At 40.4% G+C, this 25,487-nt stretch overlaps 2 protein-coding genes across 2 annotated transcripts in view; both read right to left on the reverse strand.

Moving 5' to 3' along the window:
• The window catches only part of kcnb1 (potassium voltage-gated channel, Shab-related subfamily, member 1), a 39,466-nt gene extending 25,492 nt beyond the window's left edge, over positions 1-13,974 (reverse strand). The window contains exons 1-2 of the mRNA XM_037784323.1: positions 13,628-13,974; positions 10,240-10,894 (exon numbers count right to left, since the gene is read on the reverse strand). Of these exons, the coding sequence (XP_037640251.1) occupies positions 10,240-10,815 (576 nt within the window). The 5' untranslated portion in view covers positions 10,816-10,894; positions 13,628-13,974. The remainder of the gene's footprint in view (positions 1-10,239; positions 10,895-13,627) is intronic.
• Positions 13,975-16,231: 2,257 nt separating this feature from the next.
• On the reverse strand, positions 16,232-24,634 carry ptgis (prostaglandin I2 (prostacyclin) synthase). Its single transcript, XM_037784333.1, has 10 exons — positions 24,493-24,634; positions 23,836-23,959; positions 23,199-23,374; positions 22,963-23,100; positions 22,443-22,555; positions 21,799-21,980; positions 19,062-19,224; positions 18,582-18,763; positions 17,147-17,298; positions 16,232-16,576 (listed from the first exon to the last, which is right to left on the reverse strand). The coding sequence occupies exons 1-10, from the start codon at positions 24,552-24,554 to the stop codon at positions 16,417-16,419; spliced, it is 1,452 nt and encodes a 483-aa protein (XP_037640261.1). The 5' UTR covers positions 24,555-24,634; the 3' UTR covers positions 16,232-16,416.
• Between the last annotated feature and the right edge of the window lie 853 nt (positions 24,635-25,487).

Raw genomic sequence — 25,487 nt, forward strand, 5'->3', positions numbered from 1 at the left:
ACTTTAAACTGGGATCTTGGTTAATGCAAGTATATGCACAACTGTGCTGTATAAAAAGCTGCATTAATCAATATTTTTGTATTACAAATGAATGAAATTAAGTATAATGTGAAAGGAGTCACTCATGTGATGCTCCACAGAGAATTATTTCACAACTCTGCAGTTCTCAGCTCTAAGGAATATTTCAATGTCTGTTAGCTTTGTTCTGGTTTTCTGGCAAAAGCAGGCCGTTGTTCGCACAAAAGCATTGATACACCCACTGTAAGCTACCCGTCCAGCACCAAACAGCAACGTTAGCTACTAGCTGGTAAACACAGTGGAGTATACAACAACTAAAGAGCCAGATGTTACCTTCAGGATTTGGTCGAGACCAAAAAAAGAGACTTACATTAATCAGGTGGCCAGAAATATGACTCCAACTGAATGCTACTGCTGCTCTGTGTCTGCTGGATGTGTAAAGAGGCATTTGTTTGCTAACACGTTCGCCATATCAACTTTACACAGTGATGATGCTTAAATCTTATGTTCACAGCTTGTTCCGCTACCCCCATGTGGCCAAAATAATTAGTCAATGCAGGTTTAAGTTTCTTGGATCAAGATGAAGTTTAATCCTACAAATATGTTCTTGTCAAATTTCAACAAAGTTATTTGGGTGCCACACAAAAACTCACTTATTCTGCCACACAAAGTTGAACCAATCTTCACCATATGTGAGGAAAATAATATTCTGGATGCCTCCATCATGGCATGGCAAGTGTTTGGCTGTGACTTGAATTTGTAATGAGGATGCAGGATGAGGAAGGGAGCCATCTCTCACGCATTAAAAGATCTTGATCATAATCACTCAGCAGATACACAAAACCCTCAATGTGCCACCATCCATCTGGCTAAATGTTAGGTCACTCTCTGGCCCACAACGTTCTTGGACAAATTGGGAAAAAAAAAAATACTGAGTTTCATAGATCAGTCTTGGTCTTGTCAATTTCAGCTGGTAAAATGATAAGTTTTGTTAAAAAGGTTCACTGTTTTGAGTATAAAAAGTAGCAGCTCAGCTTCCTACACCTCAGCCCTCTTTGACTGTATCACAATTCATCATTAATGCATTTTTTGACAAATATAGCAGTGATGTAAGTAACAATATTAACTAAGAACGGTTTACTCTGAATGTCAGCCTTAATCTCCCGGGGTTTTCAGTCTGTCTGAGTAGTGGGGCGATTCTTCATCATAATAATCCACTATAAACTCTGGGGACAATCTTTCACTACATTAGAAACTAAACAAACTATGCAAATATAGATATGTGTGTATGTGCGAGGGTGTATGTGATAACACAATCTGTCATAGGTGAGAGCTGTTAATCAATTCCCTCAGCTCTTCCCCGACAGGCAGAGAGAGCCACCGGCGTGAAAGCAATCGTTGAGGCACTCTGAGTATACCAGCTTATATCTCTGCACCACACTAACCCAGACAACACACACAAATAACCTGTGAAAGTCTGATATGTTATTTCCCCCATAATCCCCTATCAAGCACACATTCGTGACTGCAGTATGGCATGGTCACTCTGCAGCTTCCTGCCAGAGAGTTACATGAGATACTTGATACTCCCTGTGTTAGTGCCCTCGTCCTCTGTGGTGTTCGTAACATATAGGACTTAAACACTTACATAGGTCTACAAAAAGGTACATCCCGGTGCTACTTCACTCAGCCAAGGGCGTAAATGGAATCTTCAAAAAAAAGTAAACATTTCTTTATCTTAATTTTTTTTTATTTTACGACGTTTACAATCCTTCAAGATTAATGTAATTATTAAATACCTTAATTCCTAGCTGTTGAAATGACTGGTGGAAATAGCTGGTCGCATTAATTTGATCTCAGATTTGTCAACATCAAGTTTTTAAAGATTTGGACATTTGATGTCATGAAGGCGTGCAAGAAGAATTAGTTAGACGGCTGAAATTGTTGGATGGCACAAATAACTGTGTTTTTGTATCACCTGACGTAGGGAAAGTATGTAAACGGAAAACAGCAGTGTGCCGATAATGGACCCTTGGGGAACACCACGATTAAACTAACTTACAGAGGAACATGAGTCTGTTGTTACAACAGAGAAGATTCTGCTATAGAGGTATGAAGTGAACGCAACAAGTTTAAAACTGTACCCTTAAGACCGACCAACGTTTCTAGATGATGTGGGAAATCAGAGTGATGAATCTGTCATAAGCAGCACTAAAAACTAAAACGTAATACTATCAAAAGCCGGCCCTTGATGGCCTTGACAAGGCACACAACTTTTAAAGCAATTGACCCTTTGCTGAGCAAAGGGTCAATTGCTACTCCGTCAAGCTGTCAGAGCTACCATAGAGCCCACACTGTCACTAACTGAACTCCCTGCATAATTATCTAGCTAATTTTGGAAAAACAAAAAAGTGGTTTCAGAGAGAAGCAGACAGAAGAGTCGACAATATGTGTTCTGAGAATATATCACGATGTCAAACTGATTCAGCGGTGAAAACAGCTTAAAAAGATAAAGATAGAAGCTGAAAGCCTACAGATCACAGTGTAAAAGTGAATCACCACATCACCCGGCGATCGAGACAGAAGACAATGGAAATAAGTAGATCTTTATTCACTGTTATAATAATTACAAAGCAAAAGCAGCATGTGCTGACATACTACGCTACTGTTAGCTCTAGGGATGTTCATAATTAACCGTTAACCGACATTAAGCATTTTAACCGATTTACGCTATTAAAACGGTCAAAATACATATTTATAATTAATTAAAAAGCTGAGCGGCTCGTCACTTCAAGGAGAAAAGCTGGCCCACCTTAAGAGGCGGAGCCGGAATTGCAGGATACAGGAAGTCGGCTCCGGTCTCTGGCTTATTCGGGGCTCGCTTGAGCGGAGAGGAGGAGTTGTAGTTTTGTAGCATTTATTCAGTAACAAATAAACTATACACACACTGCTACACCTACGTTCACAGCTAGAACGCCACCAACAACCTCACACTCACCGCCAACACACACACGGACACTCGTTAAAGTTACGTCGCGCTGACAGACTGTGTGTGTGGCAGCGGCGAGCAAGAAGTCTCCGGCAATGCTAAAGCTGCTAACGTAGCACAAATACACAAACTGTTTATCGGACATTCGCTATCGTTAATCAGAGTAGACACACAGCTGACAACCTGCTAAATTAAGCTAAATGTGCAGTGGAGACTTTTACTGGGAAAGTGGCTGATGTCCGCGACACTACACGCAGCATCGTGACTGCTAAGTTAAAGCTCCCGGACGGGTGAACTGGGTTGTCTGTTGTGCTCATACACTTAAGCTGGCGCAAGGCACAAATCTTGTCGGTAAACGGTTAATAATTGGTTAACGAGGACGGTTAAATTCAATTCAGAGCTGGCCGATGATTGGCCAGTCTGCTTACAAAGGGCGGGAATTAGCGAAGTGTCAATTCCAGGCTGAATCTTCTTCATAAGGATATGAAGGCCAGGCTGAACCTGCATGTGCCTCTTCCCCCAATGAAGCTGTCTAGCTTCCAAGTAACCATAAAAAGTTAATGAGGACTGCCTGAGCGCTCTAACCTCGGCTGACATCGCCTAATGTTATGGCGTGACTGATGTAACCAAACTTGAAAGCAGCGTAACTCGTCGAATTGACAAATGATTGGCAAATAATGATTTTGTGTCAGAAGGGGGCAGGGTGTCTGTGAATTTGATTGGATAGAAATTTAAACCGGTTTACAAAGAGACATTTCCTTTGAATCTGAGCCACTCAGAAACGGGTAGCGAGCTACTGGTAGGCAGTACATCATCATCCGTTTGACTGCCTGTGACTTTCCAGCTGTCAGAAATAATGATCGATTCTAGTCTGGTTGCTTCATGTCTTGGATTCTCCTGCAGACTGATTTATGAGGAGGAATATCGCCAAACTGCATGTATATGTCATCTTAAGTGTGACATGAGAGGAGCATAATTGGAATTTGTTGCCTGCCACCTGATGCACAATACCCACCGACAGAACAGGAACCGGTTATTCTTAATTTTGGATTCATGGAGGACAAAAATGACAGACACATTCATGTTCGGCTTTGGTTTTTCTGTAAATTGGATGAAACCAAACCCATGTTGAGACTGGATTCTATTTTTCTGCTAAGCATCAAACATAATCTTAAAAAATGTAGTGAACTCTATCTCAAATTGGTTGGTGTATCTGAGATCTTCAGTAGGGAAATATTTTGAACAATTTCCAAATTTTACTCCAAATTGTAAATCTTCTAATTGCAGTATCCTAATAATTAATACGTAGATTTACATCACTACTTTTTAAGTTGATGCTTTTGTAAGTGACAGTATAAAGAAGGATATTCTCAGCACCCTAATCCGGTGACGTCCAATTGTTTCGGTTTTATTTAATATAATAAATTACAAGAAACACCAAAATTCGAAAATGACATTACATAAATGCCACTGCAGGTGAAAGAGGGCTTTCCTTGGCTCTGCCTTGCCAGCCGACAGACACAATCTTATTTTATGGTGACTCAAATCTGATTTGAGAGCCAGACAATGCCTTGGCTCACAAAGAATGTAAACAGAGAGAGAGAGGGAAGCTTCAAATTGGGCCTGGAGACTCCTGGAGAATAATTAACGTGACATTTCCCTGACATTTAGTCGGAGGTATAGTGGAGGAGCCTGAAGAAGGGGAGGAAGGAAGCAGAGATATGAGCCAGTGAGGGAAAGATAGAGGCAGGAAGGATGACAGGGCAGAAACAACACAGGCTGGATTTTTCCTTGCACATCTTGACTAATATATCAGCTGCTATACTCGCTTTCTTGCATTGCTCTGTGCGGACATTAAAGGGGATAATGCTTTTGTGCTTTTTCCCTTTCCTTTAGGGTGTTATATAGTTTTTTTGTGCATGTAAAAGGTCTGCAAAGCTATAAAGTCCAAAGTCCACACCAAAGGGAGTTACGCTCCCCCACAGAAACACTGCTCCTGAACTGCCTGAAACGCCTTGATTGACTTTTCTTCTGTAACATAGTTATGTCAGTTATGTCTGATAAAAGAATTGTTGAGTTTTCGTTACCTTACAATGAGCCCTTCATATCTACATAGGGAGCGGGTCCTCTTTACAGAGTCCGCCATGTTGCACCGCCATGTTCCAACAGTAGCCCAGAACAGACAAACCAAACTCTGTTAACTTTTCCTGCTTGAGCTGGAGTCAATAATGTGACTCGCTCCCGTCGCCGCCACACTCTCTCTCTTGCTTCACCACTCACTTCCCACGTACACACACACACTGTACACAGAGAGACCTACGCTACTCTTACAACTTACAAATGGCTCTACAGAGAGGATCATTCGCGATTTCGCGTCAGCCACCGTAGCTCTCCAACACGTTTGGCACGCGGGAGAGGCTTCAGGCCCTGTCTATACGGATATTTTCAAAAATGGATATTTTCCTCTTAGTTTAGGCCTAAGATATTTCTGAAAACGCCTTCTAAGTTGCAGATTTTTAAAAACTGGTTACTTTGTATCAGTGTGGACGTGTAAATCGGAGCGTTTAGGAAACAATGACGACCTCTCCTCATTCCGCGCATGCCCGTTGTTGTTTATGTAATCAGCATGCGCCAGAAACAATAACAAAGATGGCAGACTTCCAGCTTTTTTACATTTTGTTAGCACTGCTCGGACTAATTACTACTTTATATTTGAAAAATGTTACAGTCACAGGAGGCCAAAGCCGGGAACATATTAAACATGTCGAGGCTGAATGGTGATTGAATGAGCTTTTGGCCGAGGCGAGGTTTGGAGCACTCAGAAGGGCTGTGGACATAAACCTGAATGACCTCCCTTTCCTCATTCATCCCCACCAACAATAACCTTTTATCAAACTGACTGTAATGAAGCCGAAGGAAAGGGAGTGAGAAGGCTGGTGACAAAATTCCTTGACCCTCAACTTGTGATCTCACTTGTGGTGACATGTAAATATTACGGCGAGCGTTTGGCCTGGTTTTTGCGTTTGAGTGTGGATGGAGATATTTTGTCAAACGAAGGTCGTGTGGACAGATTTTCTTTTTTTAAACTGAGGGGAAAATATCCATTTTTAAAAATATCTGTACACCTGTAGACAGGGCCTTAGTTGATTGCAATCTCCTCACCTCTCTGCTAGATACTGCCAGATCCTATACACTGGACCTTTAAAGCACATAAACACATTCTAATAGAAACCTCAAATACAAGTATGCCCCTGAAAATAAGCATAATAAGTCCTCTTTAAAATACAGAAACTAAGCAGAAGTGCGTTTACACTCACACAAACAGAAACACAAATAGACCTACTCTAATGTTCAGTACCCACTCCTTCAGTGATGATAAAATTATACTTTTGTTGCTTGGCAACCGTTTGTTTTGTGCTCAACTCTACCATTCACCATCTGTTTATGAGCTGTTACACATACATTTCCATCTCCGACCAGGATGGGAGAGCACAGCCTGATGAACGCTGGGACAATCTGCGGTCGGAGCCGGACCGCTCGACAAACCCACAGTGTGCTCCAGCCTATTAAAAAATGACTAAGACAATACATCAACCTCTATCAGTGCTTTTAGTAGTTTGGTCTGCGGTTTCACATTGCCCTTTTAAGCTAATTAGGAATTGATAAACTCTGCCTCTTGCTGTGTCAAGGTTGCTCTTTTTTTTCCTGGCACGCCGTCCTCCGCTATAGCCTTATAATGATGCCAAAAGAAGAGATGATGAACTCTTTTTTCAATGGCGAGCACTGCACCCACTCATCAATTGGTGGTTATTGAGAGCCATATTGCAGGAAACAATATGCACAAGCACTTTGCTGTGTCATTATTCAAAGGAAAGAGCACCCATCTTGGTTAAGCACTTCAAAAACTGTTCTCCAGTGATGTTCTGATAAATTGCAGATATCAGGGTGCGATAATGGAGACAGCAGCGTTATGGTCGACTCAGAGTGGTCATCTCCTTTTTGTAGGCAACAGCACTTTCTTAGCTCTAACACAATAAACATTGATTTTACATCTCTTTGATTCCTATGAAGAAGACGCTTCACTGACAGACTCGCAGCACTCATCTCAGTCCAGCGCTGGCAGTTCTCAACAAATCCTCACCGCAAAGCATCAGCCAGCACACACATTGCTAATAGTTCCATTTCCCATACGTTTCCCAAACAAGGCACTCCGCTCCCTTTTAAAAAACAGTGTGGGAAACAGAGACAGTGTCCTCTTTGGTCCCTGCAATCAAACCTGGAAGAGTGCGATCAAAGGCTGCTCATGTTTAACACCGTTGTGGTCTCCCAAGTTGCGGTTGCAGATGTGGCTCTCTGAAAAGCCCGCTGAGGGCCAACTCTGTCTTTTTTTGCAGCGACTAAAGGGTTGATAGAAGTCAGCATGCTCAGGCATGGCTCTCAGATAAGGAACTATTGTGCAGCAGGGTGACAACTTCAACATCTAATTATGACCGGAGGCATTCAACGCGCAGATGTTACAAACTAAATGCAGCGTTGCATGCTCATTCGACCAAATAGCGCCTAATATCATTAACACACATGGGTTTAAAATTCCAGCAGCTGCGTTCCTGTCATTTTCCTTTTTCCTAAATTCTTCACTAGTAAATTGCTTGAATATGGTTCCCTTATAGCATTGGGATTAAACATGAAATATTGCCAAATAGGTGCATTTGCTTTTTGCTTCCACAATAAAGCCTCTGCTTCCTGCTCCTACTACTCTGAGCTGACGGACCAGATGCATTCACGGTCAGTATGTAGTGTCCGTCGTCTGACTATCTATTGATAACACGCCGCTGATACGCCAAAATGAACAAAATGGGTTAATCTTTTTATTTATTACTTAAAGGCTACATGCCTCTGTTTTTTGTAATGTTCAAATTTTTATAATAAAAGAGTACGTGTTGAATTACAGTACAGGGGGTTTATTGTTGTTGTTTTTGTTTTTTTTACCGTGGTATCGAATTGGTATCGAGAAACGTGGAAATTCACTGGTATTGGTATTGATTACTAGATTTCTGTTATCATGACATCCCTAGTCATGACTGAATATTTAGAATGATTTCGACAATGTGGACGAGGTCTTTGAATTCGATGGCCGCCCAAATTTATTTGAGCCAGAGTATACGGATATTCAGATTTCACAGCAAGACTTCTCCTTGAGCGGGACTTGGACACAATATCAAACAGACCGGATCAAGCTAAACGTACGAAAAAAGTTTTATTTCTCTGTAGGGTCCTTTCCATATTGTTGTCAGACACTTATAATAAGAAGCTGAGCCTGTCAGTGGCAAAAACAAACACTTTTAGTGGACGTAACATCGCATTGATGCTGCTCACTCGCCCTCGCAGCTTGTTTAGCTTGCTGTTGGGGGAAATAGGGTTCAGGTTGAAAAATACCAAAATAACCCTTTAACTGACTTTATCATGAGATAAACTCCACAGTTACAAACTAACCTTTTCTGGGTTTCTAACATTTCTCTCTTACTGTAGTTGTTTATTGAAATATGCGCAATAATGACATGTCACAACCTTCCTCTATTGATCTGAAAGAGTTCCTCCCAAAGCATTGATTAATCCAAATGATTCAAACAATCCCAAATCATTTCTGACTTGTTGTTTATGTGCACAAAGATATAATTCAATATCCCAGCCTCCTGCAGAATATCTCAAATTCAATTGTCTCAGGATGAAGCAGGGTGGGGTTGTCACAAACAAACAACTGACAGAATGCAGAGGGCAATCAAAAATGATGTGTATTTCATGTTGTGTGCGACGGCAGCCAAGTGCTATATAAAAGATTTATTGGTCAAGGTCAGACGAAGTGTAAGCATGCATGTGTGTGCATGTCTGGATGCTTGTGTAGTTGTACATCTGTGTGTTTGACGGTGTGTTTTGTGAGTGTGTACGTATATGATGAGATAGACATAGCTCACATATTTTCAAAAGAGAGTTAATGGTATGGCATTGGACTTTTGTTACATATCTGGTACTAAGAGCAAGGAGAAACAGATACTGAACCTTGTGTAATGTTTTAAAGATGGTTACCAGCGATGCACACAGAGAGCTGCTTTCACTGTGAGACTAAGACATGCTTTTTCTAGTTCTTGAACAACCATAATGGCAGATAATAGCACAATCATCCCTCACTGATAAATCACATCCGCTGGCTTTTTCTATAATTTTCACTCTTTACTTTGTGTTCCAACCTTGGAACAATCAAAACATGAGTAAACACCGAGAGCACACAACACACGGAGGTGTCCTAATTGACTCATTTTGTGCAACTGTAAATGTCTTTTAAAATGTGTTAGTAGGTCTGAAAATGGCACATTTTCACTGGTGCAAAACCTTTGTTTTCCTATTTTGTTTTTATGGTATATACAGTAGGCCTATTAATACAGATTCAGTGGTCCAAAAACTACAACATCCCAAATGAGTTCATTTCAAAATGCCAAAAACATCCACTTACTTCACAAGAGAGACTATATAATGTATCAATATGTCAAAGCAGCCCATTTGCACCAAAAGGCGTATGAATACCATGATAATGCACAAGGCATTTAGCTTGGCGGGTTGGATGGGTCCAACAAACATACGACTTTTAATCAGGAGACCAGTTTTCAAAACCAGTGTTTTGTATTGTTAGTCACATTAGTGACGTCTGTGACGCATACTTTCCGTACTTATGTTACGTTGTTTACATACATATTTTACTTGGTTTACGTACTAATTTCAAGCCCAACCATGACTTTTTTCCTAAACCTACTGTAGCTGAGTGGTTTTGTTTCCTAAACCTAAACCTAAACCTACGTTACTGTTGTTTTGTTGTGTGGCGTGCAAATGACACTCGGAAAAGCGGCGTACAAATGACGTAAAATGCATCCTCATGACATCTTCATGATGAATGTCCATGTAATGTTTTATTTATACACCTTCCCGTGAGACCGGGACTATAAAACAAGATTAAGAGTCTGCAGCCATGCTAGCATCTCTGAGGCTGTATTTAGTCACAGTGGATTTTTGAGCTAAATGCTAATGTCGGCATGCTAACATGCCCACAGTGAGCAGGTATAACATTTGCTAATTTGCATTAAGAACAAAGGATGACGTGTCAATGTAGTTTTGCCGGTTTCATGTTTCTGTGTTTGCATCTGTACCCTCATCTCTTACACCCAACATCCAATGGCAGTTACCTTTGCTGCAACAGATGAGCTGGGCTTTTCCAGGAGGTCCCAAAGTTTCTTTCGTTTTTCGGCACAGCAAGTGTTGTCAAACTCTTCCCCGTCGATGTCTTTCATATTGTCGGCCTCTCGTTTGAGCTCCTCATTCATTTGCTCCTTTTTCTGGTGGTACCTCGCCTGGCAACACGACTCCAGGTAGATCTCGTCGATGCCCCAGTAGTCGAGTTCTTGACTGAACGACAGGGCGCACATTTCCTCCATCATGTGCAGCTTTCCCGTGCGGTAGAAGTTCAGAATTGACGTGAACGCCCCCGGATGTCGGTCAAAAAAGTACTCATTCTCCTCGAGGTTGTAGTCGTCGCACACTTCCATCAGAGATTCGTGGGTGTTGCAGTCTCTTAACTTTCCCAAACGTGTTCGTGGTAGCCTATCTAATGTTCGCCACAAGACCTCATGTGGGAGACCCCCAACATTCAGCCTGACTCTGCGGAAACATGACTTGCTGCGAATGATATCCACCGGTTCAGGTGGCAGCGACGTTGTTGAGCGAGAGCCAGCTTTATTTAACTCTGCCAAGGATTTCTCCATGATGACTTTAGGTTGAGGAATCAGGCAAACATCCAGGGCTATGGACTACAGTTGGTCCTGTTTTCTTCCATTATTGTATCTAAAGGATTAAAAAACAAAAAGGAATCATTAGTTTTCTATGATTAGCCCCAAATGTCAAGACCCACACCTCAACCGTCCGACTCCGAGCTAATATAATGATAAAAGATTTAGGCCTAGGCCCCAGAGGTAGTTTATAGCAGTGGTTCCTAACCTGAGGGTCAGGAGTCAAGACGTATAAGACAAATCTGACAGGTCACAAGAGGATTTCAGAAGAAAAATGAAAATGGAAATAAATTTGTTACAACAAACTAATTTAGATTTTTTCTGATTTCCTAATTTTTGCCTTTTCATTGTGAAGTATTGATGTCTTTAGGCCTCTGAAAATCCTTTAAATGAAAGAATCCAAGAGGGCAAAATCCCTCTTTGGTTAAACTGCTCGCAGTTAATGTCCACATGATGAGGGGTCACAAGCACAATCACAAACACAAATCACTGGTTTAAAGGCTCCAGGGTGCGAAATAAAGGACAGATAAATTGTCATTATTTGAGGATATTTCACTATTGATTACTGTTATTGCAACATCTGTATCGCACTCCTTGAAATTTTAGAAAATGCTTCCCTGAGTGAATTTGACTCAGGAATGAATTTGTAAAGAAATGTAAAGGAGTCTCTAAAAATCTGAGGGTATGTTTATTGTCGAGTGAGTCATCAGATTGTGATTCTTCAGATGACTCACACCTATTATGAGATTTTTTTTTTTTTTTTTTTTTACTTAATATTGTACTGTCTTTAGCTACAGTTATGGAAAGAAACCTAATTGAATGTAATTTCCAACCTGATGTTTAAAAACCATCGAAAACCAGTGGGGGAGCTGAAGACCAGAATTGAAAATCACTGTCTTAAAAGGCTCCAGGGGAGAGAGAAGAAGAAGAATTGTATTATTTTTTAAATTATCTTTTGAATCAACAATAATTCTACCCTCAGATTTAGGGCTTTGTATTGGCAAGAATCTGGCGATACGATACGTATCATGATATAGGGGTTACCATTCAATATATTGCGATACTGTAAGTAAGGCGATATATTGCGATTAATTTTTAATCTAATTTCAGGAAAACTGTCATAATATAAAGAACACACCACCATATGCATATAATCATAATCACTTTTTTAATAGTCCTATCACAGCTGTCACCCTGCACTATATTCAATTTTAACAGTTTTCTTCATCTCCTTGTATTTTTATATCTGGTATATTTTTTGTACTTTGTACTACTAACTTTTTTACTGCCTTTTTACTAACATGTTTTGCACTATGGAACTGTGATGCTGGAAACTTGAATTTCCCTCGGGATCAATAAAGTTACTATCTATCTATCTATCTATCTATCTATCTAATCTTTTTTTATGCAATCAGAACAGTGGGATCTGCATTTGCAATAATCACAGTCCCGGTAACATCATTGCACTACTTTCAGAGGGCACATCTCTTTGAAAATGAAATAAAGTATTGACTAAACTGTAAAGAATCGATACAGTATCACAAAATTGCGATATTCGATTTCTTCAATATTTTCTTATACACCCCTACTCAGATTCAATTATGTCCTGAATCAAGAATAAACACACCCTAGTAGGAAGTGGTGGGTTCTTGAGATGACTCATAGCAGTCTGCAGAATCCTACATTTCTATTTGAGGGCTAAGAAGAAGAAAAATATTTGGGGAACCATGACTAACATGTTGAAAACTTCTCACCAAAACTTAACTTGACTTTATTTTTTGGAGACATCTCCTCTCATGGCTCCTGATATAATATTAATAATTTGTCTTAATGATCTGTTTGTATAGTATCATTGATCAGTGCTCTGTGTGTGACGCCCATGCGGTGCTGTCTGTGGGTGTGGACGCAGGACGCAGGACGCACGGTGCTGAGCGCTGTCCACTCTAATGGTGCTGAAACACACCAGGAAGCTGCTGCTGCTCAACATCCCTGAATCACAGAGAGAGGCTCTCTTGGGTTAGGGAAGAAAGGAAGGAAGAAAGGAAGGAAGGCAGACTCTGAGAAGAAGAAAAATATATAGCCTGCATACATCATCTCCTGACAAAAAGGGGTGTCTAACATGTTTGTGTATGTGTGACTGTAGACGTGGCTGGATGCTTGTTTATGTCTGTGTGATGGGCAGCACCACCACCACCTCACCACCTCAGGCCTGCACATCTCTCATCATTGATCGCTGTCACACAAAGTTTCTAACACTTCGCAAACACAATTAGGCCTGAACATTATGTCAACACACATTACAAAGCACATAGAAGATACAAAACATGAGCACAGGGTGAATAATGGAAGATGGAGACATTGTTTGGATGATGTGCAGTAACAGGCTGCAGGGAGGAAAAAAAAATGTTAATTTGAAGGAGCCTCCTCCCTCCTGTTTTTTTATTAAAGTCTTCCATTAAATCATTTAGCATTAAACGAGCCACCTGAACAAGCAGTATTCCTCCTTTGTGTACACACTGTACTGTTACGCGCAGCTCAACTGAGCTCATTGTGATGTTTAATCATCTACACAACTGCAATGTTGTGAATGCAAAATCCTCCATCGCTCCTTGTTTTCCAAATGCTGCCTGCTCCATATTGGTGCAGTTTTTAATGCAGATTATACTCCTATATCATATTCCACTGATAATCTATTACAAATGATGATCAAAGTCAAATAAGCTTAATAAAAATACCGTAATAGTGAGTTGTTGTTGTCATCCTGCACTGAAACCAAACCGGCACGTACCTGATCTGTGAACAATCAATCCTGCTGGCACAAACGGAGATGAAGCATTTATAAAAAAAAAAGAAAAAGAAAAAGAAAAGGAGGCTCCCTTATTGGTTTCCTATGTCCAGGGTCTAACCCAATCCATGTCTCCTCCTCAGCCTCCGACATGGCTCTCTGCGTGATGATGATGATCCTCCTGCTGCTGCCGAGCCGCCGGTCCGCTGCTCCTTGGTACCAGATCACAGCAGCGATTCACCCCCGAAGATCAACAAGTCCGCAGCCGGGAGGGAGAGAGCCCATCCGGACTATAGACTATACAGACTATACCTGTGTTCCTCCAGTCAGTCAGCTGTGTGAGGAGGCGCCACCGCATCTCTCTCTCTCTCTCTGAAGGTGGATCCATGGCAGCTCAGAGCTCTCTCTTCCACAGCTCCTTAACTCTTTCAGCACTGGATGGATCACTATAAACACTCGTGTTGTTGTGTTCAGGCAAGATAAAGGCATCATGTAATGATAGTGCACATAAAAAAATATGGGTAAATATTAGGTTAGATTAAACTATTTAAGTGTGTCTATGATTGATCACACATTTTTAACTCTTCAAAATGTACCTTAAAGGGAGATCTGTCAAGTGTTTCATACTCTTATCAACATGGGAGTGGGAGAATATGCTTGCTTTATGCAAATGTGTGTATATATTTATTATTGGAATTCGATTTACAACACTAAACAATGACAAATATTGTCCAGAAACCCTCACAGGTACTGCATTTAGCATAAAAAAAATATGCTCAAATCATAACATGGCAAACTGCAGCCCAACAGACCTCAGGTGCTCCTAATGGCATCTGCAGGATTTCACAGACCGGAGGAAAACAACCAATCAGAGCTGAGCTGGAGTCTGCTGTCTCTGAGCAGCTGTCAATCACCTGCGAACTCCAATCAAATGGTCAAACTAGACAGCTCTGATCAAATATGAATTAATATTCAACAAACAGATGTGGGAAATCGAACCAGATGTTTGACTCTTGTATGCATACTAGGTGTGTCAATCGATTGAAATATATAATCACGATTAATCGCATGATTGTCCTAGTTATTCGCGATTAATGATTCAAATTCATTATTAATCAAATTAACCACACATTTTTTTAATCTGTTCATAATGTACCTTAAAGGGAGTTTTGCAAAGTGTTTAACACTCTTATCAACATGGGAGTGGGCAAATATGCTTTCTTTATGCAGATATATATATATATATATATATATATATTTATTATTGGAATTCGATTAACAACACAAAACAATGACAAATATTGTCCAGAAACCCTCACAGGTACTGCATTTAGCATAAACAATATGCTCAAATCATAACATGGCAAACTGCAGCCCAACAGGCAACAACAGCTGTCAGTGTGTCAGTGTGCTGACTTGACTATGACTTGCCCCAAACTGCATGTGATTATCATAAAGTGGGCATGTCTGTAAAGGGGAGACTCGTGGGTACCCATAGAACCCATTTTCATTCACATATCTGGAGGTCAGAGGTCAAGGGACCCCTTTGAAAATGTCCGTGCCAGTTTTTTTTTAAGTTTGGAGTGTTATTTAGCCTGCTTCGTGACATGGTTGGTACCCATGGATTCCTTAGGTTTCTAGTTTGAATGATGCCAGTATCTTCACTCTAGCATGAAAACTGATTGTGTTAATGCGTTAAACAAATTAGTGACACTAAAACAAATTTGCGTTAATGTGTTGTCATTGTGTCATTATTTTAGGAAAAATGAAAACATTCACATATCTTGAGGTCAGAGGTTAAGGGACCCCTTTGAAAATGACCATGACAGTTTTCCTCACCAAAATTTAGCAAAAGTTTGGAGCATTATTTAACCTCCTTCCCGACAAGCTAGTGTGACATGGCTGGTATCGATGGATTCCTTATAGTCCTTCTGGCGGCCTACCTTCTAGTTTCATACGATACCAGTAATCTTCACTTCTAGCTTTAAAACTGAGCCAACGTTTCAGTGGCATCTCGGCATGCTGAACCACACCACAGGCTGTATGGGTTGTAGCTGCCGTGTAAGTGAGCCAATCACACGTTGCATTAAATCAAAGATACCCAGCCCTATTTACTGTTGTAGCTGTAACTAGTTCTAACTACTTTATAAAAGGTTGGGTAATTCAGTCCGGTGGTTCCCAACCCAGAGATCGAGTTCCCATCCCAAAGGTCACATGAGATGCAAGAGATCTCCCACTTCACTCCAATAAATCCAAATCCAAATTCATTTTCAGTGTACTGTATGTGCACTGGACGTTTTCAGTTTCACATTTCTGTGAGTTGCAAACTGGACCATGGTGCTTCCAAACTAGTTGTGATGTGACAAAATCTTCTCGTGCATTGCCTACATGTGTTAAACTCACGTTTAAGGTGAGCACAGAGAGACATCCCCCTTCAACCGATGAAAGTGAAAACAAACTCTACACACACATCTTTCTGTGCAGTGAAGGTCAAACTTCCAAGTGAAGTAACAATAAGCTAAACATGTTTTCGAGTGAAGGGGGACTTTAAAGCCTACGAATGTTCAATTAGGTGTTTCCCAAAGTATGGAGGCAAAAATATAAAAATGAGAAATGATAGGTTTACTTTGTTTTTCCTTTTTATTGTAAATATTAATAACAAACTAGTTAAATATGATATATAGATGCAATGAGTAAATATAAAATAGTATAAATAGTGCTAAAGTACATATAATAAAAAGCTTTGTCAGTCAACATTTTTACAGTTCTATACAATTGATCAAATTATGGCATCACATTTCACGCTGTGTCCTCTTCAGTCTGTATCGGACCTGAAGATCTCCGTCCGGCTGGAGCATCCCAAAGCCGTAGCGACTGGGATTAACTGGCGGCAGTTTGGCCTCGGGGTCACACATCTCCAGGTCCAGATGGGTCAAGAGCAAGAACACAAATCTAGAGACACAAGAGGCAAAAAGCAGTTTAGAACAAGCACCAAACTGCCCACTAATAAACGCAACTTATTAAACAATATTAATGTTAGGTTTCACACATTCAGTTAAATGCAGAAACTGTGTGAAAATCACATCAAATCTGAAATAAACAGCAAAAAGCCTAAAAATAACTGATTCCCAAAGTCTTCCCAGCCTACTCATCATTAACTAACCTGCTCCTCCTTGTTGTGTGTTGTGGATTACAAGGATTGACCTTTTAACCTTTGCAACTGGATATGATGTCTGACAAAGACACGCTCTCCCTATTGACTGTCCATTATCCTTATCCTTTTTCATACGGTTCATTACAGAGTATAAGCGATTACTATACTATAGCGTGTTGCTAATAACGACAGAGGACATGAAAGCAGGACTGACACGATAATGGGGGGAACGTTATGTGAAGATGGATTTTGCTGGTGATCGGGATGAAATTGCAGGAAATGCTTTGATCATGAATGTTTCATATTAAAACTTAAGATACATCGTTGAAAGATATAATTAAAAAAAAGCAGTGGAACTTCACACTCACTGTTTAATGGTTGTAACGGCAAACTCTTTCCCAACGCAGATGTTTCTCCCTGCACCCCAGGGCATGGTGTAGTACTGCAGCCTTTTTCCATCTTTGTAGAATTTATCCTTCACTGTTATATCATCATTTAAGAAGCGATCATACTTGAAAATCTGTTAAGAGGAGAGACAAGAAAAATAAACATGAGCATAAGCATAAGATATGTGCATTATAATATCATGTAAATAGGCTTGTTCATATGTCTCCATATCTTCTGTTAAAAACAATATGGAATTATAACCTCTAGGAATACAGAATACTTACATATATACATACTAACATAATATGTAATTATCACCTCTACCCATTGAAGACAAATGAACGTTGGGAATTGATCTTGCTCTTTTGCTAGTCAACTCCTACTTGTTTCATTTGTAGGCATTTAGCAGCTCATCCCAAAGGATGTATTTTGTCAGTAATTTAAATCACACCGCTTAATCCTCCTCAAGACTCCTTTGTGCTCAATAATATGGATTAAAAATATCACAATGGAGATACACAACTATATGTATCATGACAGTGGAGGCTCCGTATCCCACAAAATGTTACGTCATTACAGCATCTCGTGCACTTATCACGAGAACAGTTGTTCATGTTTGTGCTGTAAAAGAGGCCTCCTAAAAAGTCCAGTCTGCTCTGATTGGTCAGCCGAACGTAAATTTTCGGTTAGAGCTCCGCTCTAACTAGCTTTGTTTGAGGGCGCTAGGCAAAGTAGCCGCTAGGCAAAGTGTGTCATGGTACATGGTTTTTTATCGAGAGGGATCGCCTCGCTTCCCCGCATTGGACGCTTGATGGGCTGCCACTAGACATAAGGCACTAGGCTCCTGATTGGACGAACACTTTCCCTCGTGGGCTGCTACTCCCAGCTTTCAAACCGGAACCAACATGGTGGCTCGTCTGGAAAGACTTTCTTCTCTTATATCACAAAACATAGTTCACCGAAATGTGTTTCTGAAAACATTTTGCGCCCGACTGCCCTCATTTGCATAAAGTAGCCTGGACCTCAACTTTATGCAAATGAGGAGTGGCCAATGTGACGCCTCTCAAATTGTGCCGCCACGCTACCAGAATGCATTGCACCGCTGCTTACATAGACAATGAATGGGAAGCGTTGAAAGGACAGAGCCTATGGACATGTACCATTACTTGGTGACATCCCCACGTTACGGAAGAAAAGGCAGGACTTTAAGTCAAGGCATTTCAGGCAGTTCAGGAGCCGTGTTTCTGTGGGTGGGAGTAACTCCCTTTGGCGTGGACTTTGGGCTTTGTAGCTTTGCAGACCTTTTACATGCACAAAAAACGATATAACACACTAAAGGAAAGGGAAAAATCACAAAAGCCTAATAGGCCCCCTTTAATGCTTTGATCGCGGACTCTTTTGTGCGAACTAAAGTACCTGTGGTTCTTGGTGTATCTGTGGGTCCATTTGGGGGCTGAGGAAAGGGAACAGACACACTCTGTCCCCTCGTCTGAGGTGGTACTCCTGTCCACTGGACATGTGCAAGGTCTTGTCCTGCACCACCTCTCTGCTGATCATTACCGCGGCGGTGAGTCGTAGGGTCTCGCTCAGAACACTATCTGCAAAACAGAGAGGACAGAAGAGTGGATGATGTCAGAGGGGTGTTAGAGTGAGATAAATCAGCGGTGCCCTCGGGCTTAATTTGGAGAGCTCCAAACATTTGCACGGATATTAACGTATGAAAAAGACAATCATTATTTAATCGAATCAAAGGTCAAACTCTTATTGTCACTATCGTTGTTTCAGTTCGCTGCACTTATCTCGTTATTTCCAACAAATCAAATGAGCCTTTGTTTCAACCTCGCTGCAGCGAAGTGAGTCAGTGAAAAGAGTCTGCTAGCAGCAGCTGCTACGTACCAAGCACAGGTGTGCTGTGTGCTTCCAGCAGGTTGATGGGGGAATGCTGTAGGGAAGTGTCCCGGAGAGGGAGGCCTCTGATCTCTGATTTAACAGCCTCCATGGCCTCAGGATGAGTGAGCAGGAAGCCAAGGAGCCAAAAGGCAGCAGGTCCAGCGTTGCACTGAAAGGAAAAAACACACAACTTAGCACAAACTCAGTCCTTTTACATAAACTTCTAGGAAAAACTATGCAAAAGTCTGTGTACATTTTGCATATGTGGACATACAATGCATATAATATACAGATAATTCTAATTATTTACTTTTGGGAATATCATATTTCCTCAGCTTTCTGTAATGCTGCTTATCTGAATATGACTGATATGACGGGAAGTCAGTGAATCGGCCCACACTGTGTAGACACTGCCTCTCAGCCAGAGACATCTGAGCCTGTCAGACAGTAATTGCTGCGGGTTAAGGGAGCTGCTCTTCTTCCCTCTGCACATCTCAGGTCAGCCCTCTATTGACAGCCAGGGCAAATGCCCAAAAGTGACTAAAGGTGCAACACAGTGACTTTCTGACCTCTTAGATCTTCAGATCAGCAGATCTGATGCCTCGGATAATGATATGTGCCTGGTTACCTTAACCCAGGGTGGGGATTTTTAAAGGTATAGTTTGGTATTTTGGGAAATATGCTGAGAGAGTTAGTTAGCTTTTAGGACTGCACAATTTTGAAAAAATATCTAATTGTAATCATTTTGACTGATACTGGAATTGCGATATGATTTGCGATTTTAGAGGGAATGATACATTTTTCATCATTATTCTCATTTTCATTGAAAGACATATTAAATTGATGATTTTTGTGAGGATCTGTACCAAAGAAATATGTTTTCTTAAGCCAGTGACTTGCTTTAAGTGACTTTCTCTAAATGATCAGGAATTCTTACATACAGTATGTGGGGGTGAGAGGTGTACAGACACCTCAACACGTTAAATCACCATCAAATAAATCCATTTCAGTCTATATATGTTTCAGTCAATAACATTGATTGTTTATAAATGGAAAGAGATCAGCAACCACTAGCTTGTGCAGGACTCATGATGATGATGATGATGAGGTGGTAGGTGGCTTTAGTGAAATGCTAGCATTGCACTCTGAAATATCTGCCTGTAACACATGTATAAGCCACATTCACTCTGCCACGTCCCACTGGACTCGCTTCTAATGCCTCTATTCTCTGCAGTGGTGCTCCAGTTTCCGTCCCAGACTGAGACTGTGTGCTTGTGGTTCCCAGCAGACGTGATGAAGCACAAACAAACATGCTGGAGGAACAGCGGTATTCCCCTAACCAGCAGAGCATCTGAAGGAGCCCTGTAGTGGGTGGTTTCTCCTCTGCTTAAATTACTGTGGTGCTACCGGGGTGAACAACATCATTGATCCAGTGAGACTGGCAGGTTAACAGAGGGCTGAGGCTATTACAACTCAAATGTAGCAGCAGAGATGGACAGCAGACATTCAAACAGCTCGCTATCTCCTCCAGCTGGCAGCACAGAGCAATGACACCATGTTGATCTGAGCATGTCTGGACTAGTGAGGCTCTATTCCCACCTGTGTCAATGTTGTAAATCATGGAAACTTTGTGCACTGTAGCCATTTGAACCTTTATATACCCTTAAGCAAAAAGAAGTTTATTCAAGTGTGCTATTAGTATACTTCTTTTAAACTTAAATGCATACTTTCAGTTTAATTTCTATATACTTAACAAAAAGTATACATAAGTATGTTTGGCTCATACTGAGTATACAGAAAAGTCTAAGTATACTTGGCTTATAGACCTACTTGTATTTAATCTTTTGATCGAGATATACTTAAGAAAAGTATAATTAAGTATTCTTGCCTTATAGGTCTACAGAATATACTCGGCTTGTAGCTTGTGCTCACTTTTTGATAGTCTATTAAAGTGTGTGAACCCTTGTCAAAAAGTAGTATACTTCAGTGTATTAGAAATGTAATTCAAGTATACATACATTTACTAATTCTGTAATACTTAAAGTGGTATTCCAGTGTACTTTATTGTAAGTATATTGTAAATTGTACTTTGGAAAAGTATACAAAATTGAAATTACTTATAGTGCTAATTTAGTGTACTTATTGAAAGTATAATTATTTTCAAGTCCCTTATTATACACTATTATATGCTTTTTTTTTATTTCACTTCTTTAGTGTATTTATGTTTACTTACAAAAAGTGCTCTTTAATATAAGATTATTTTAAGCTGTATTTCAGTGTACTATTTAAAAGTATATTAAATTGCAAATACTTATAGTGGTAATTTTGTGTACTTATGCACATGGGTTAAACAACATCTCCAGTGGAGCTGTGTTGTAGTCAGCAGTAGAAACTTGTGCAAGAAACTGTTTAGTTTCAGTCAGATATAGGAAAAAGTGGAAGCAGCTGACTAACACAGCTCTCTTACGCACCGTGTAATTACCAAACCTCAAAAAGATGAGGTGTCATGGTAACTGATTCACATAACCATAACTGGCAAAGCTGAACTCTGAGTTACAGGTTGAGGCAGGTAGCTCTGAGTATCTGCCAGAGAGGAATTGTTGGCATAGGCTGAGCACCGCGAAGAGGTATTTAAACAGTCTGGGTGTGGAAGGTTTGTATGTTTTGGCATCCTTGCGTGGACTTGTGTCTGTAGATCTGTGTGTGTGGGAGAGAGAGAGACAGACAATAATCCAGCTCTCACCTGTGTGGTCCACAGCTGCAAGAGTAGAGCTCTGTTCTGCATCTCTTCCTCGACTCCCTCCTCCTGCAGGAAGTGATGGTAGCTCTGCTGCCAGGAGTTGGACTCGGACCCTCCGTTCAGCCAGTTTGGGGACAGCAGCTCACACAGTCGCTCCCGGGATGAGTTGGCTGTTTTGCTTTCCCCTGTTGAAGATCACACATGCATTCATTTAGTACAGTTAAGTACATATGTTCATTCATGTTCTTGTAATGTGGGCCCTTATCAAACACGCTCAAATGATTTAGATTATGTTGCAAGCGCTGGCTGTTTTTAATGAGCTTGGAAAATCCAGTTTTTCTCATTGTGCACCTGCAACATCAGGTGCCTGTGATAGTTTGATTTTATCTTTTCCAAGATGATGCCGTGCTAGGTGGCAGCCTTTTCGTGTGTGTTTCCTCACAATAATTTCCCAATTTGGGATCAATAAAGTACATCTATCTATCTATCTATCTATCTATCTATCTATCTATCTATCTATAATGTATTTCTGAGTTAAACTAAAGTTTGAATGAATGAATAAATACCTTACTGTGCTGTATAGACATGAAGTTGGATAGGGCCGTAAGCGAAATCATTTTACTTTCATTATGTATTGTGCAGCTTACCTCGCTTGAGTGAGCCACGAGCCAGTTTGGTGAGAAGATCGTCAAACTTGCGAAATTCCTTGTAGACCGCGGAAGCATTGTCTCTCCTCTCAAACAATGTAAGATATCCAGCCCTGAAAAACAACAACACAGTTAGAGAACTTCCTCTTTGTCACTCCTGGTAGTAAAAGCAGCACTTGATTTACAGCAGGGGTATCAAAGTCATTGAGTACTGAAAGGTGCTGTGAACACACAAAGCACAATGGCTTCCTATTGACCTCTGTGAAAAAAATAGGAACTGGTCCATTTTTCTTTTCATTTCTTTTTTCACTTAGTCTATACGTAAGCACGTTGGGATTTATAATAGCCTAACCAGCATAGGGCCTGCTACTCTTATCAGGACAGCAAATAGACAAATAGGAACAGCAGTGCATTTTATTGGCATTAATGACTTCTCTGCAACTCTTCAAAGTCATCCAGTGAGCCGGATTGGACCCTTTGGCAGACCCCTGATTTACAGTATTTAAATGCTGCGTGTTACCTGAAGAGTAGACTGTAACAAAGGCTGAAGAGTCCGTCCTGTCTCCACTCACAGCCACTCTGGTCGCTCAGCAGCAGGCTCTGGAGCTGAGTGTTCATGGAGCTGCTGAGCTTGGAGAGACTGCGACCTTGAAAATGCCTGAGGGAATAAAAAACAGATATTGAGATTTTGCAACACTCATTTAACTGCAGCAGAGTTTCTCTTCATCATCTGTGTTTAAAAGTCACACTAATTACCCTTCCATCCATTTCCTCTCTGCTCTAGGTTCGATACTCGGCAGCTGCAGACCGAAGACCCTCTTTATGAGCTGGTTTCTGTTGCGGGTGAAGTCCAAGAAGACAGTGTCATTCATTACAGAGTTGAAAGAGTTTGGGTCCAACAGCACCGTCACGTAACAACCAGCAACACGAACCTGGGTGGGAGGACATCATTTTAGTTGATACAATATTCATTGTTTTTAAATTGCATTCTTTTAACCAACTCTTATTATTATCTGTTAGTTTGAAGCTATGTGGAATGGACAGTTTTTCGATTCAATGAAACACTTTGTTCTACATTGGAAGAATAATGGGTTGCAGAGGCCTCTGCAGTACTAATTTGAGATATATTCAGATTAAAAGTATCATGGGGGATTGATTAGCTTGCTATCACCACACATGCATGATTGTTAAAATGAATATTTTGTTGTTATCGTGTGAAAACCTGATTTGAATTTCAGATGTTATATCAGATCTGTTGACAGACTTCTTGCGCCTTTATGCAAAAACATCTTTGACCCTTTTCTTCCAAACCATTACATATTCATTTTTTATCCTATTTGACAGTCAAATATGCATCAGTATTGCAGTTGCACAGTCTTTTATCAGGACTTACTGTGAAGATGTCCCCATGTCTGGCTTTCATCCGGGCCAAAAACTTCGCGGCATCTTTTCCAAATTCAAGAGCGTGCCCCAACCACGGGAGAAAACCTTTGTCCAGAGGTGGCTCATTTTTCTGCCTGTCAAGTATGAGGAAACACGTTAAAATTAAATCAATGGGAAGTTACGCTGAGGTTAAGAGCATTACTCAATGGCTCTATGTCACCAGATCAACTCTGTCAGTCCGGGAGATTTAACCAATGACCTTCCAGTCACTCGCTTCCCAAACCTTTAGACCTCTATCAATGCGATAGAGTTAGTTTATCCACCTTTCATTCATACATGAATCTTAACCAACAGCTTTCTGTGGTGTAACTGAAACATCAGCCACAGTATAAGCACAGTCAGCATTGCTCAGACATCCAAATTCTATCAGTCAGATAATATGCTGATTATATGAATGAAGAGGTATTATAATATAATTATTACTATTTACATTAATGTCTTTGATTAATATTATTAACTTAAGAAAATAACAAGCTTTTCTAAATGACAGTATACTATGCTTTTGCAGTATTTTGCAGCCCTTTAGAATCTATTACAATCTCTGAAATGCATCTTTGTTAATAATCCAATATCTGCCCAATATCAACATATTAATAAATGTATTTACCTTGTGCGAGTGGAGTAAAGGAGAACTAGTAGAAGCAGTAGTAAGAATATTGTCCATAACATGTTTCGCTGAAGTCTGATACTTGTCCAGTCCCACGGGTAATTTATTGCAAAGCTGCTGGCAACTCAGTTATATGTGTGAGCCCGGCTCAACTGCACCCACTGCTTGTTAGGAGGTGTGGAAAGGTGTGGCTTGTGACACAAAGTGTTGCTCAACACTCAACAGTACACAGTGTGCGACACCACAAAAGAAGCCACATTCTGAGTAAATAACACAATCTGTAATTATTCAAAGTACCACTTAACTATTTCATTTAGAGTTTAGTCCACATTAAGTAACAGAAGATAAACAAAATCCTTCTTTTACACTTCATGCAGAGCATGAAAAGTCACCTGCCTGAACATTTCCCAGCAGTGACATCATCTAGGTAAAAGGACTCAGGTTTCATTAGAAAGAGGTGATGTCAGGGGCAAACATATTTTATGGAGGGTGTCATAAAGTTTAGTTATCAGTTGTTGATGTCAAAAATTCCTATGACAACGTTAAATTTTCCTCTAACATTGTGAAATGTTTATTTTTAACCTCCCTTCAGATGACTTCTAGCCAAAAGTATCTACTGATGACGTTGTCTGCCACACTGAAACCAATGATTCAGTTCATTCTGAAGAACAGCTGTTCTTCAATACGTCAATACTATGATTCTATTTATATTTTTACTGGTAAATGAATGAATGACTATTGTGTCATACCATACAACAATAGATATAATTCATAATTTTTATGATTTTGGTAAAAAATAAATAAAGCTTGCATACATGTATGTGGGCAAGCTGCTGGGTTACTTGGTGTGTCTTTACAGTGTACCAGCAGAGGGTAGTCATGCTCTTACAGTAGCCTCCACCTTTCAGCAGCTGGAGAAAAAGTTCAGTAGTGGACACACTGAAGTGAAGTCAGTCTACTGTTTGTTACTTCAAATGAAAATCGTACAACTCAGC

This window comes from Sebastes umbrosus, chromosome 1 (genome assembly GCF_015220745.1).
Source record: "Sebastes umbrosus isolate fSebUmb1 chromosome 1, fSebUmb1.pri, whole genome shotgun sequence".
Classification (NCBI taxonomy): domain Eukaryota; kingdom Metazoa; phylum Chordata; class Actinopteri; order Perciformes; family Sebastidae; genus Sebastes; species Sebastes umbrosus.

What these genes read in the sequence shown, in the direction of transcription:
- ptgis (XM_037784333.1), bottom strand. Translation starts at nt 24,554, where the DNA reads ATGTTATGGACAATATTCTTACTACTGCTTCTACTAGTTCTCCTTTAC. An exon ending in CTTTACTCCACTCGCACAAG is followed by an intron (nt 23,960 to 24,492) that starts GTAAATACATTT and finishes CATACTTGACAG; the next exon opens with GCAGAAAAATGAGCCACCTC. An exon ending in GACATGGGGACATCTTCACA is followed by an intron (nt 23,375 to 23,835) that starts GTAAGTCCTGAT and finishes CCTCCCACCCAG; the next exon opens with GTTCGTGTTGCTGGTTGTTA.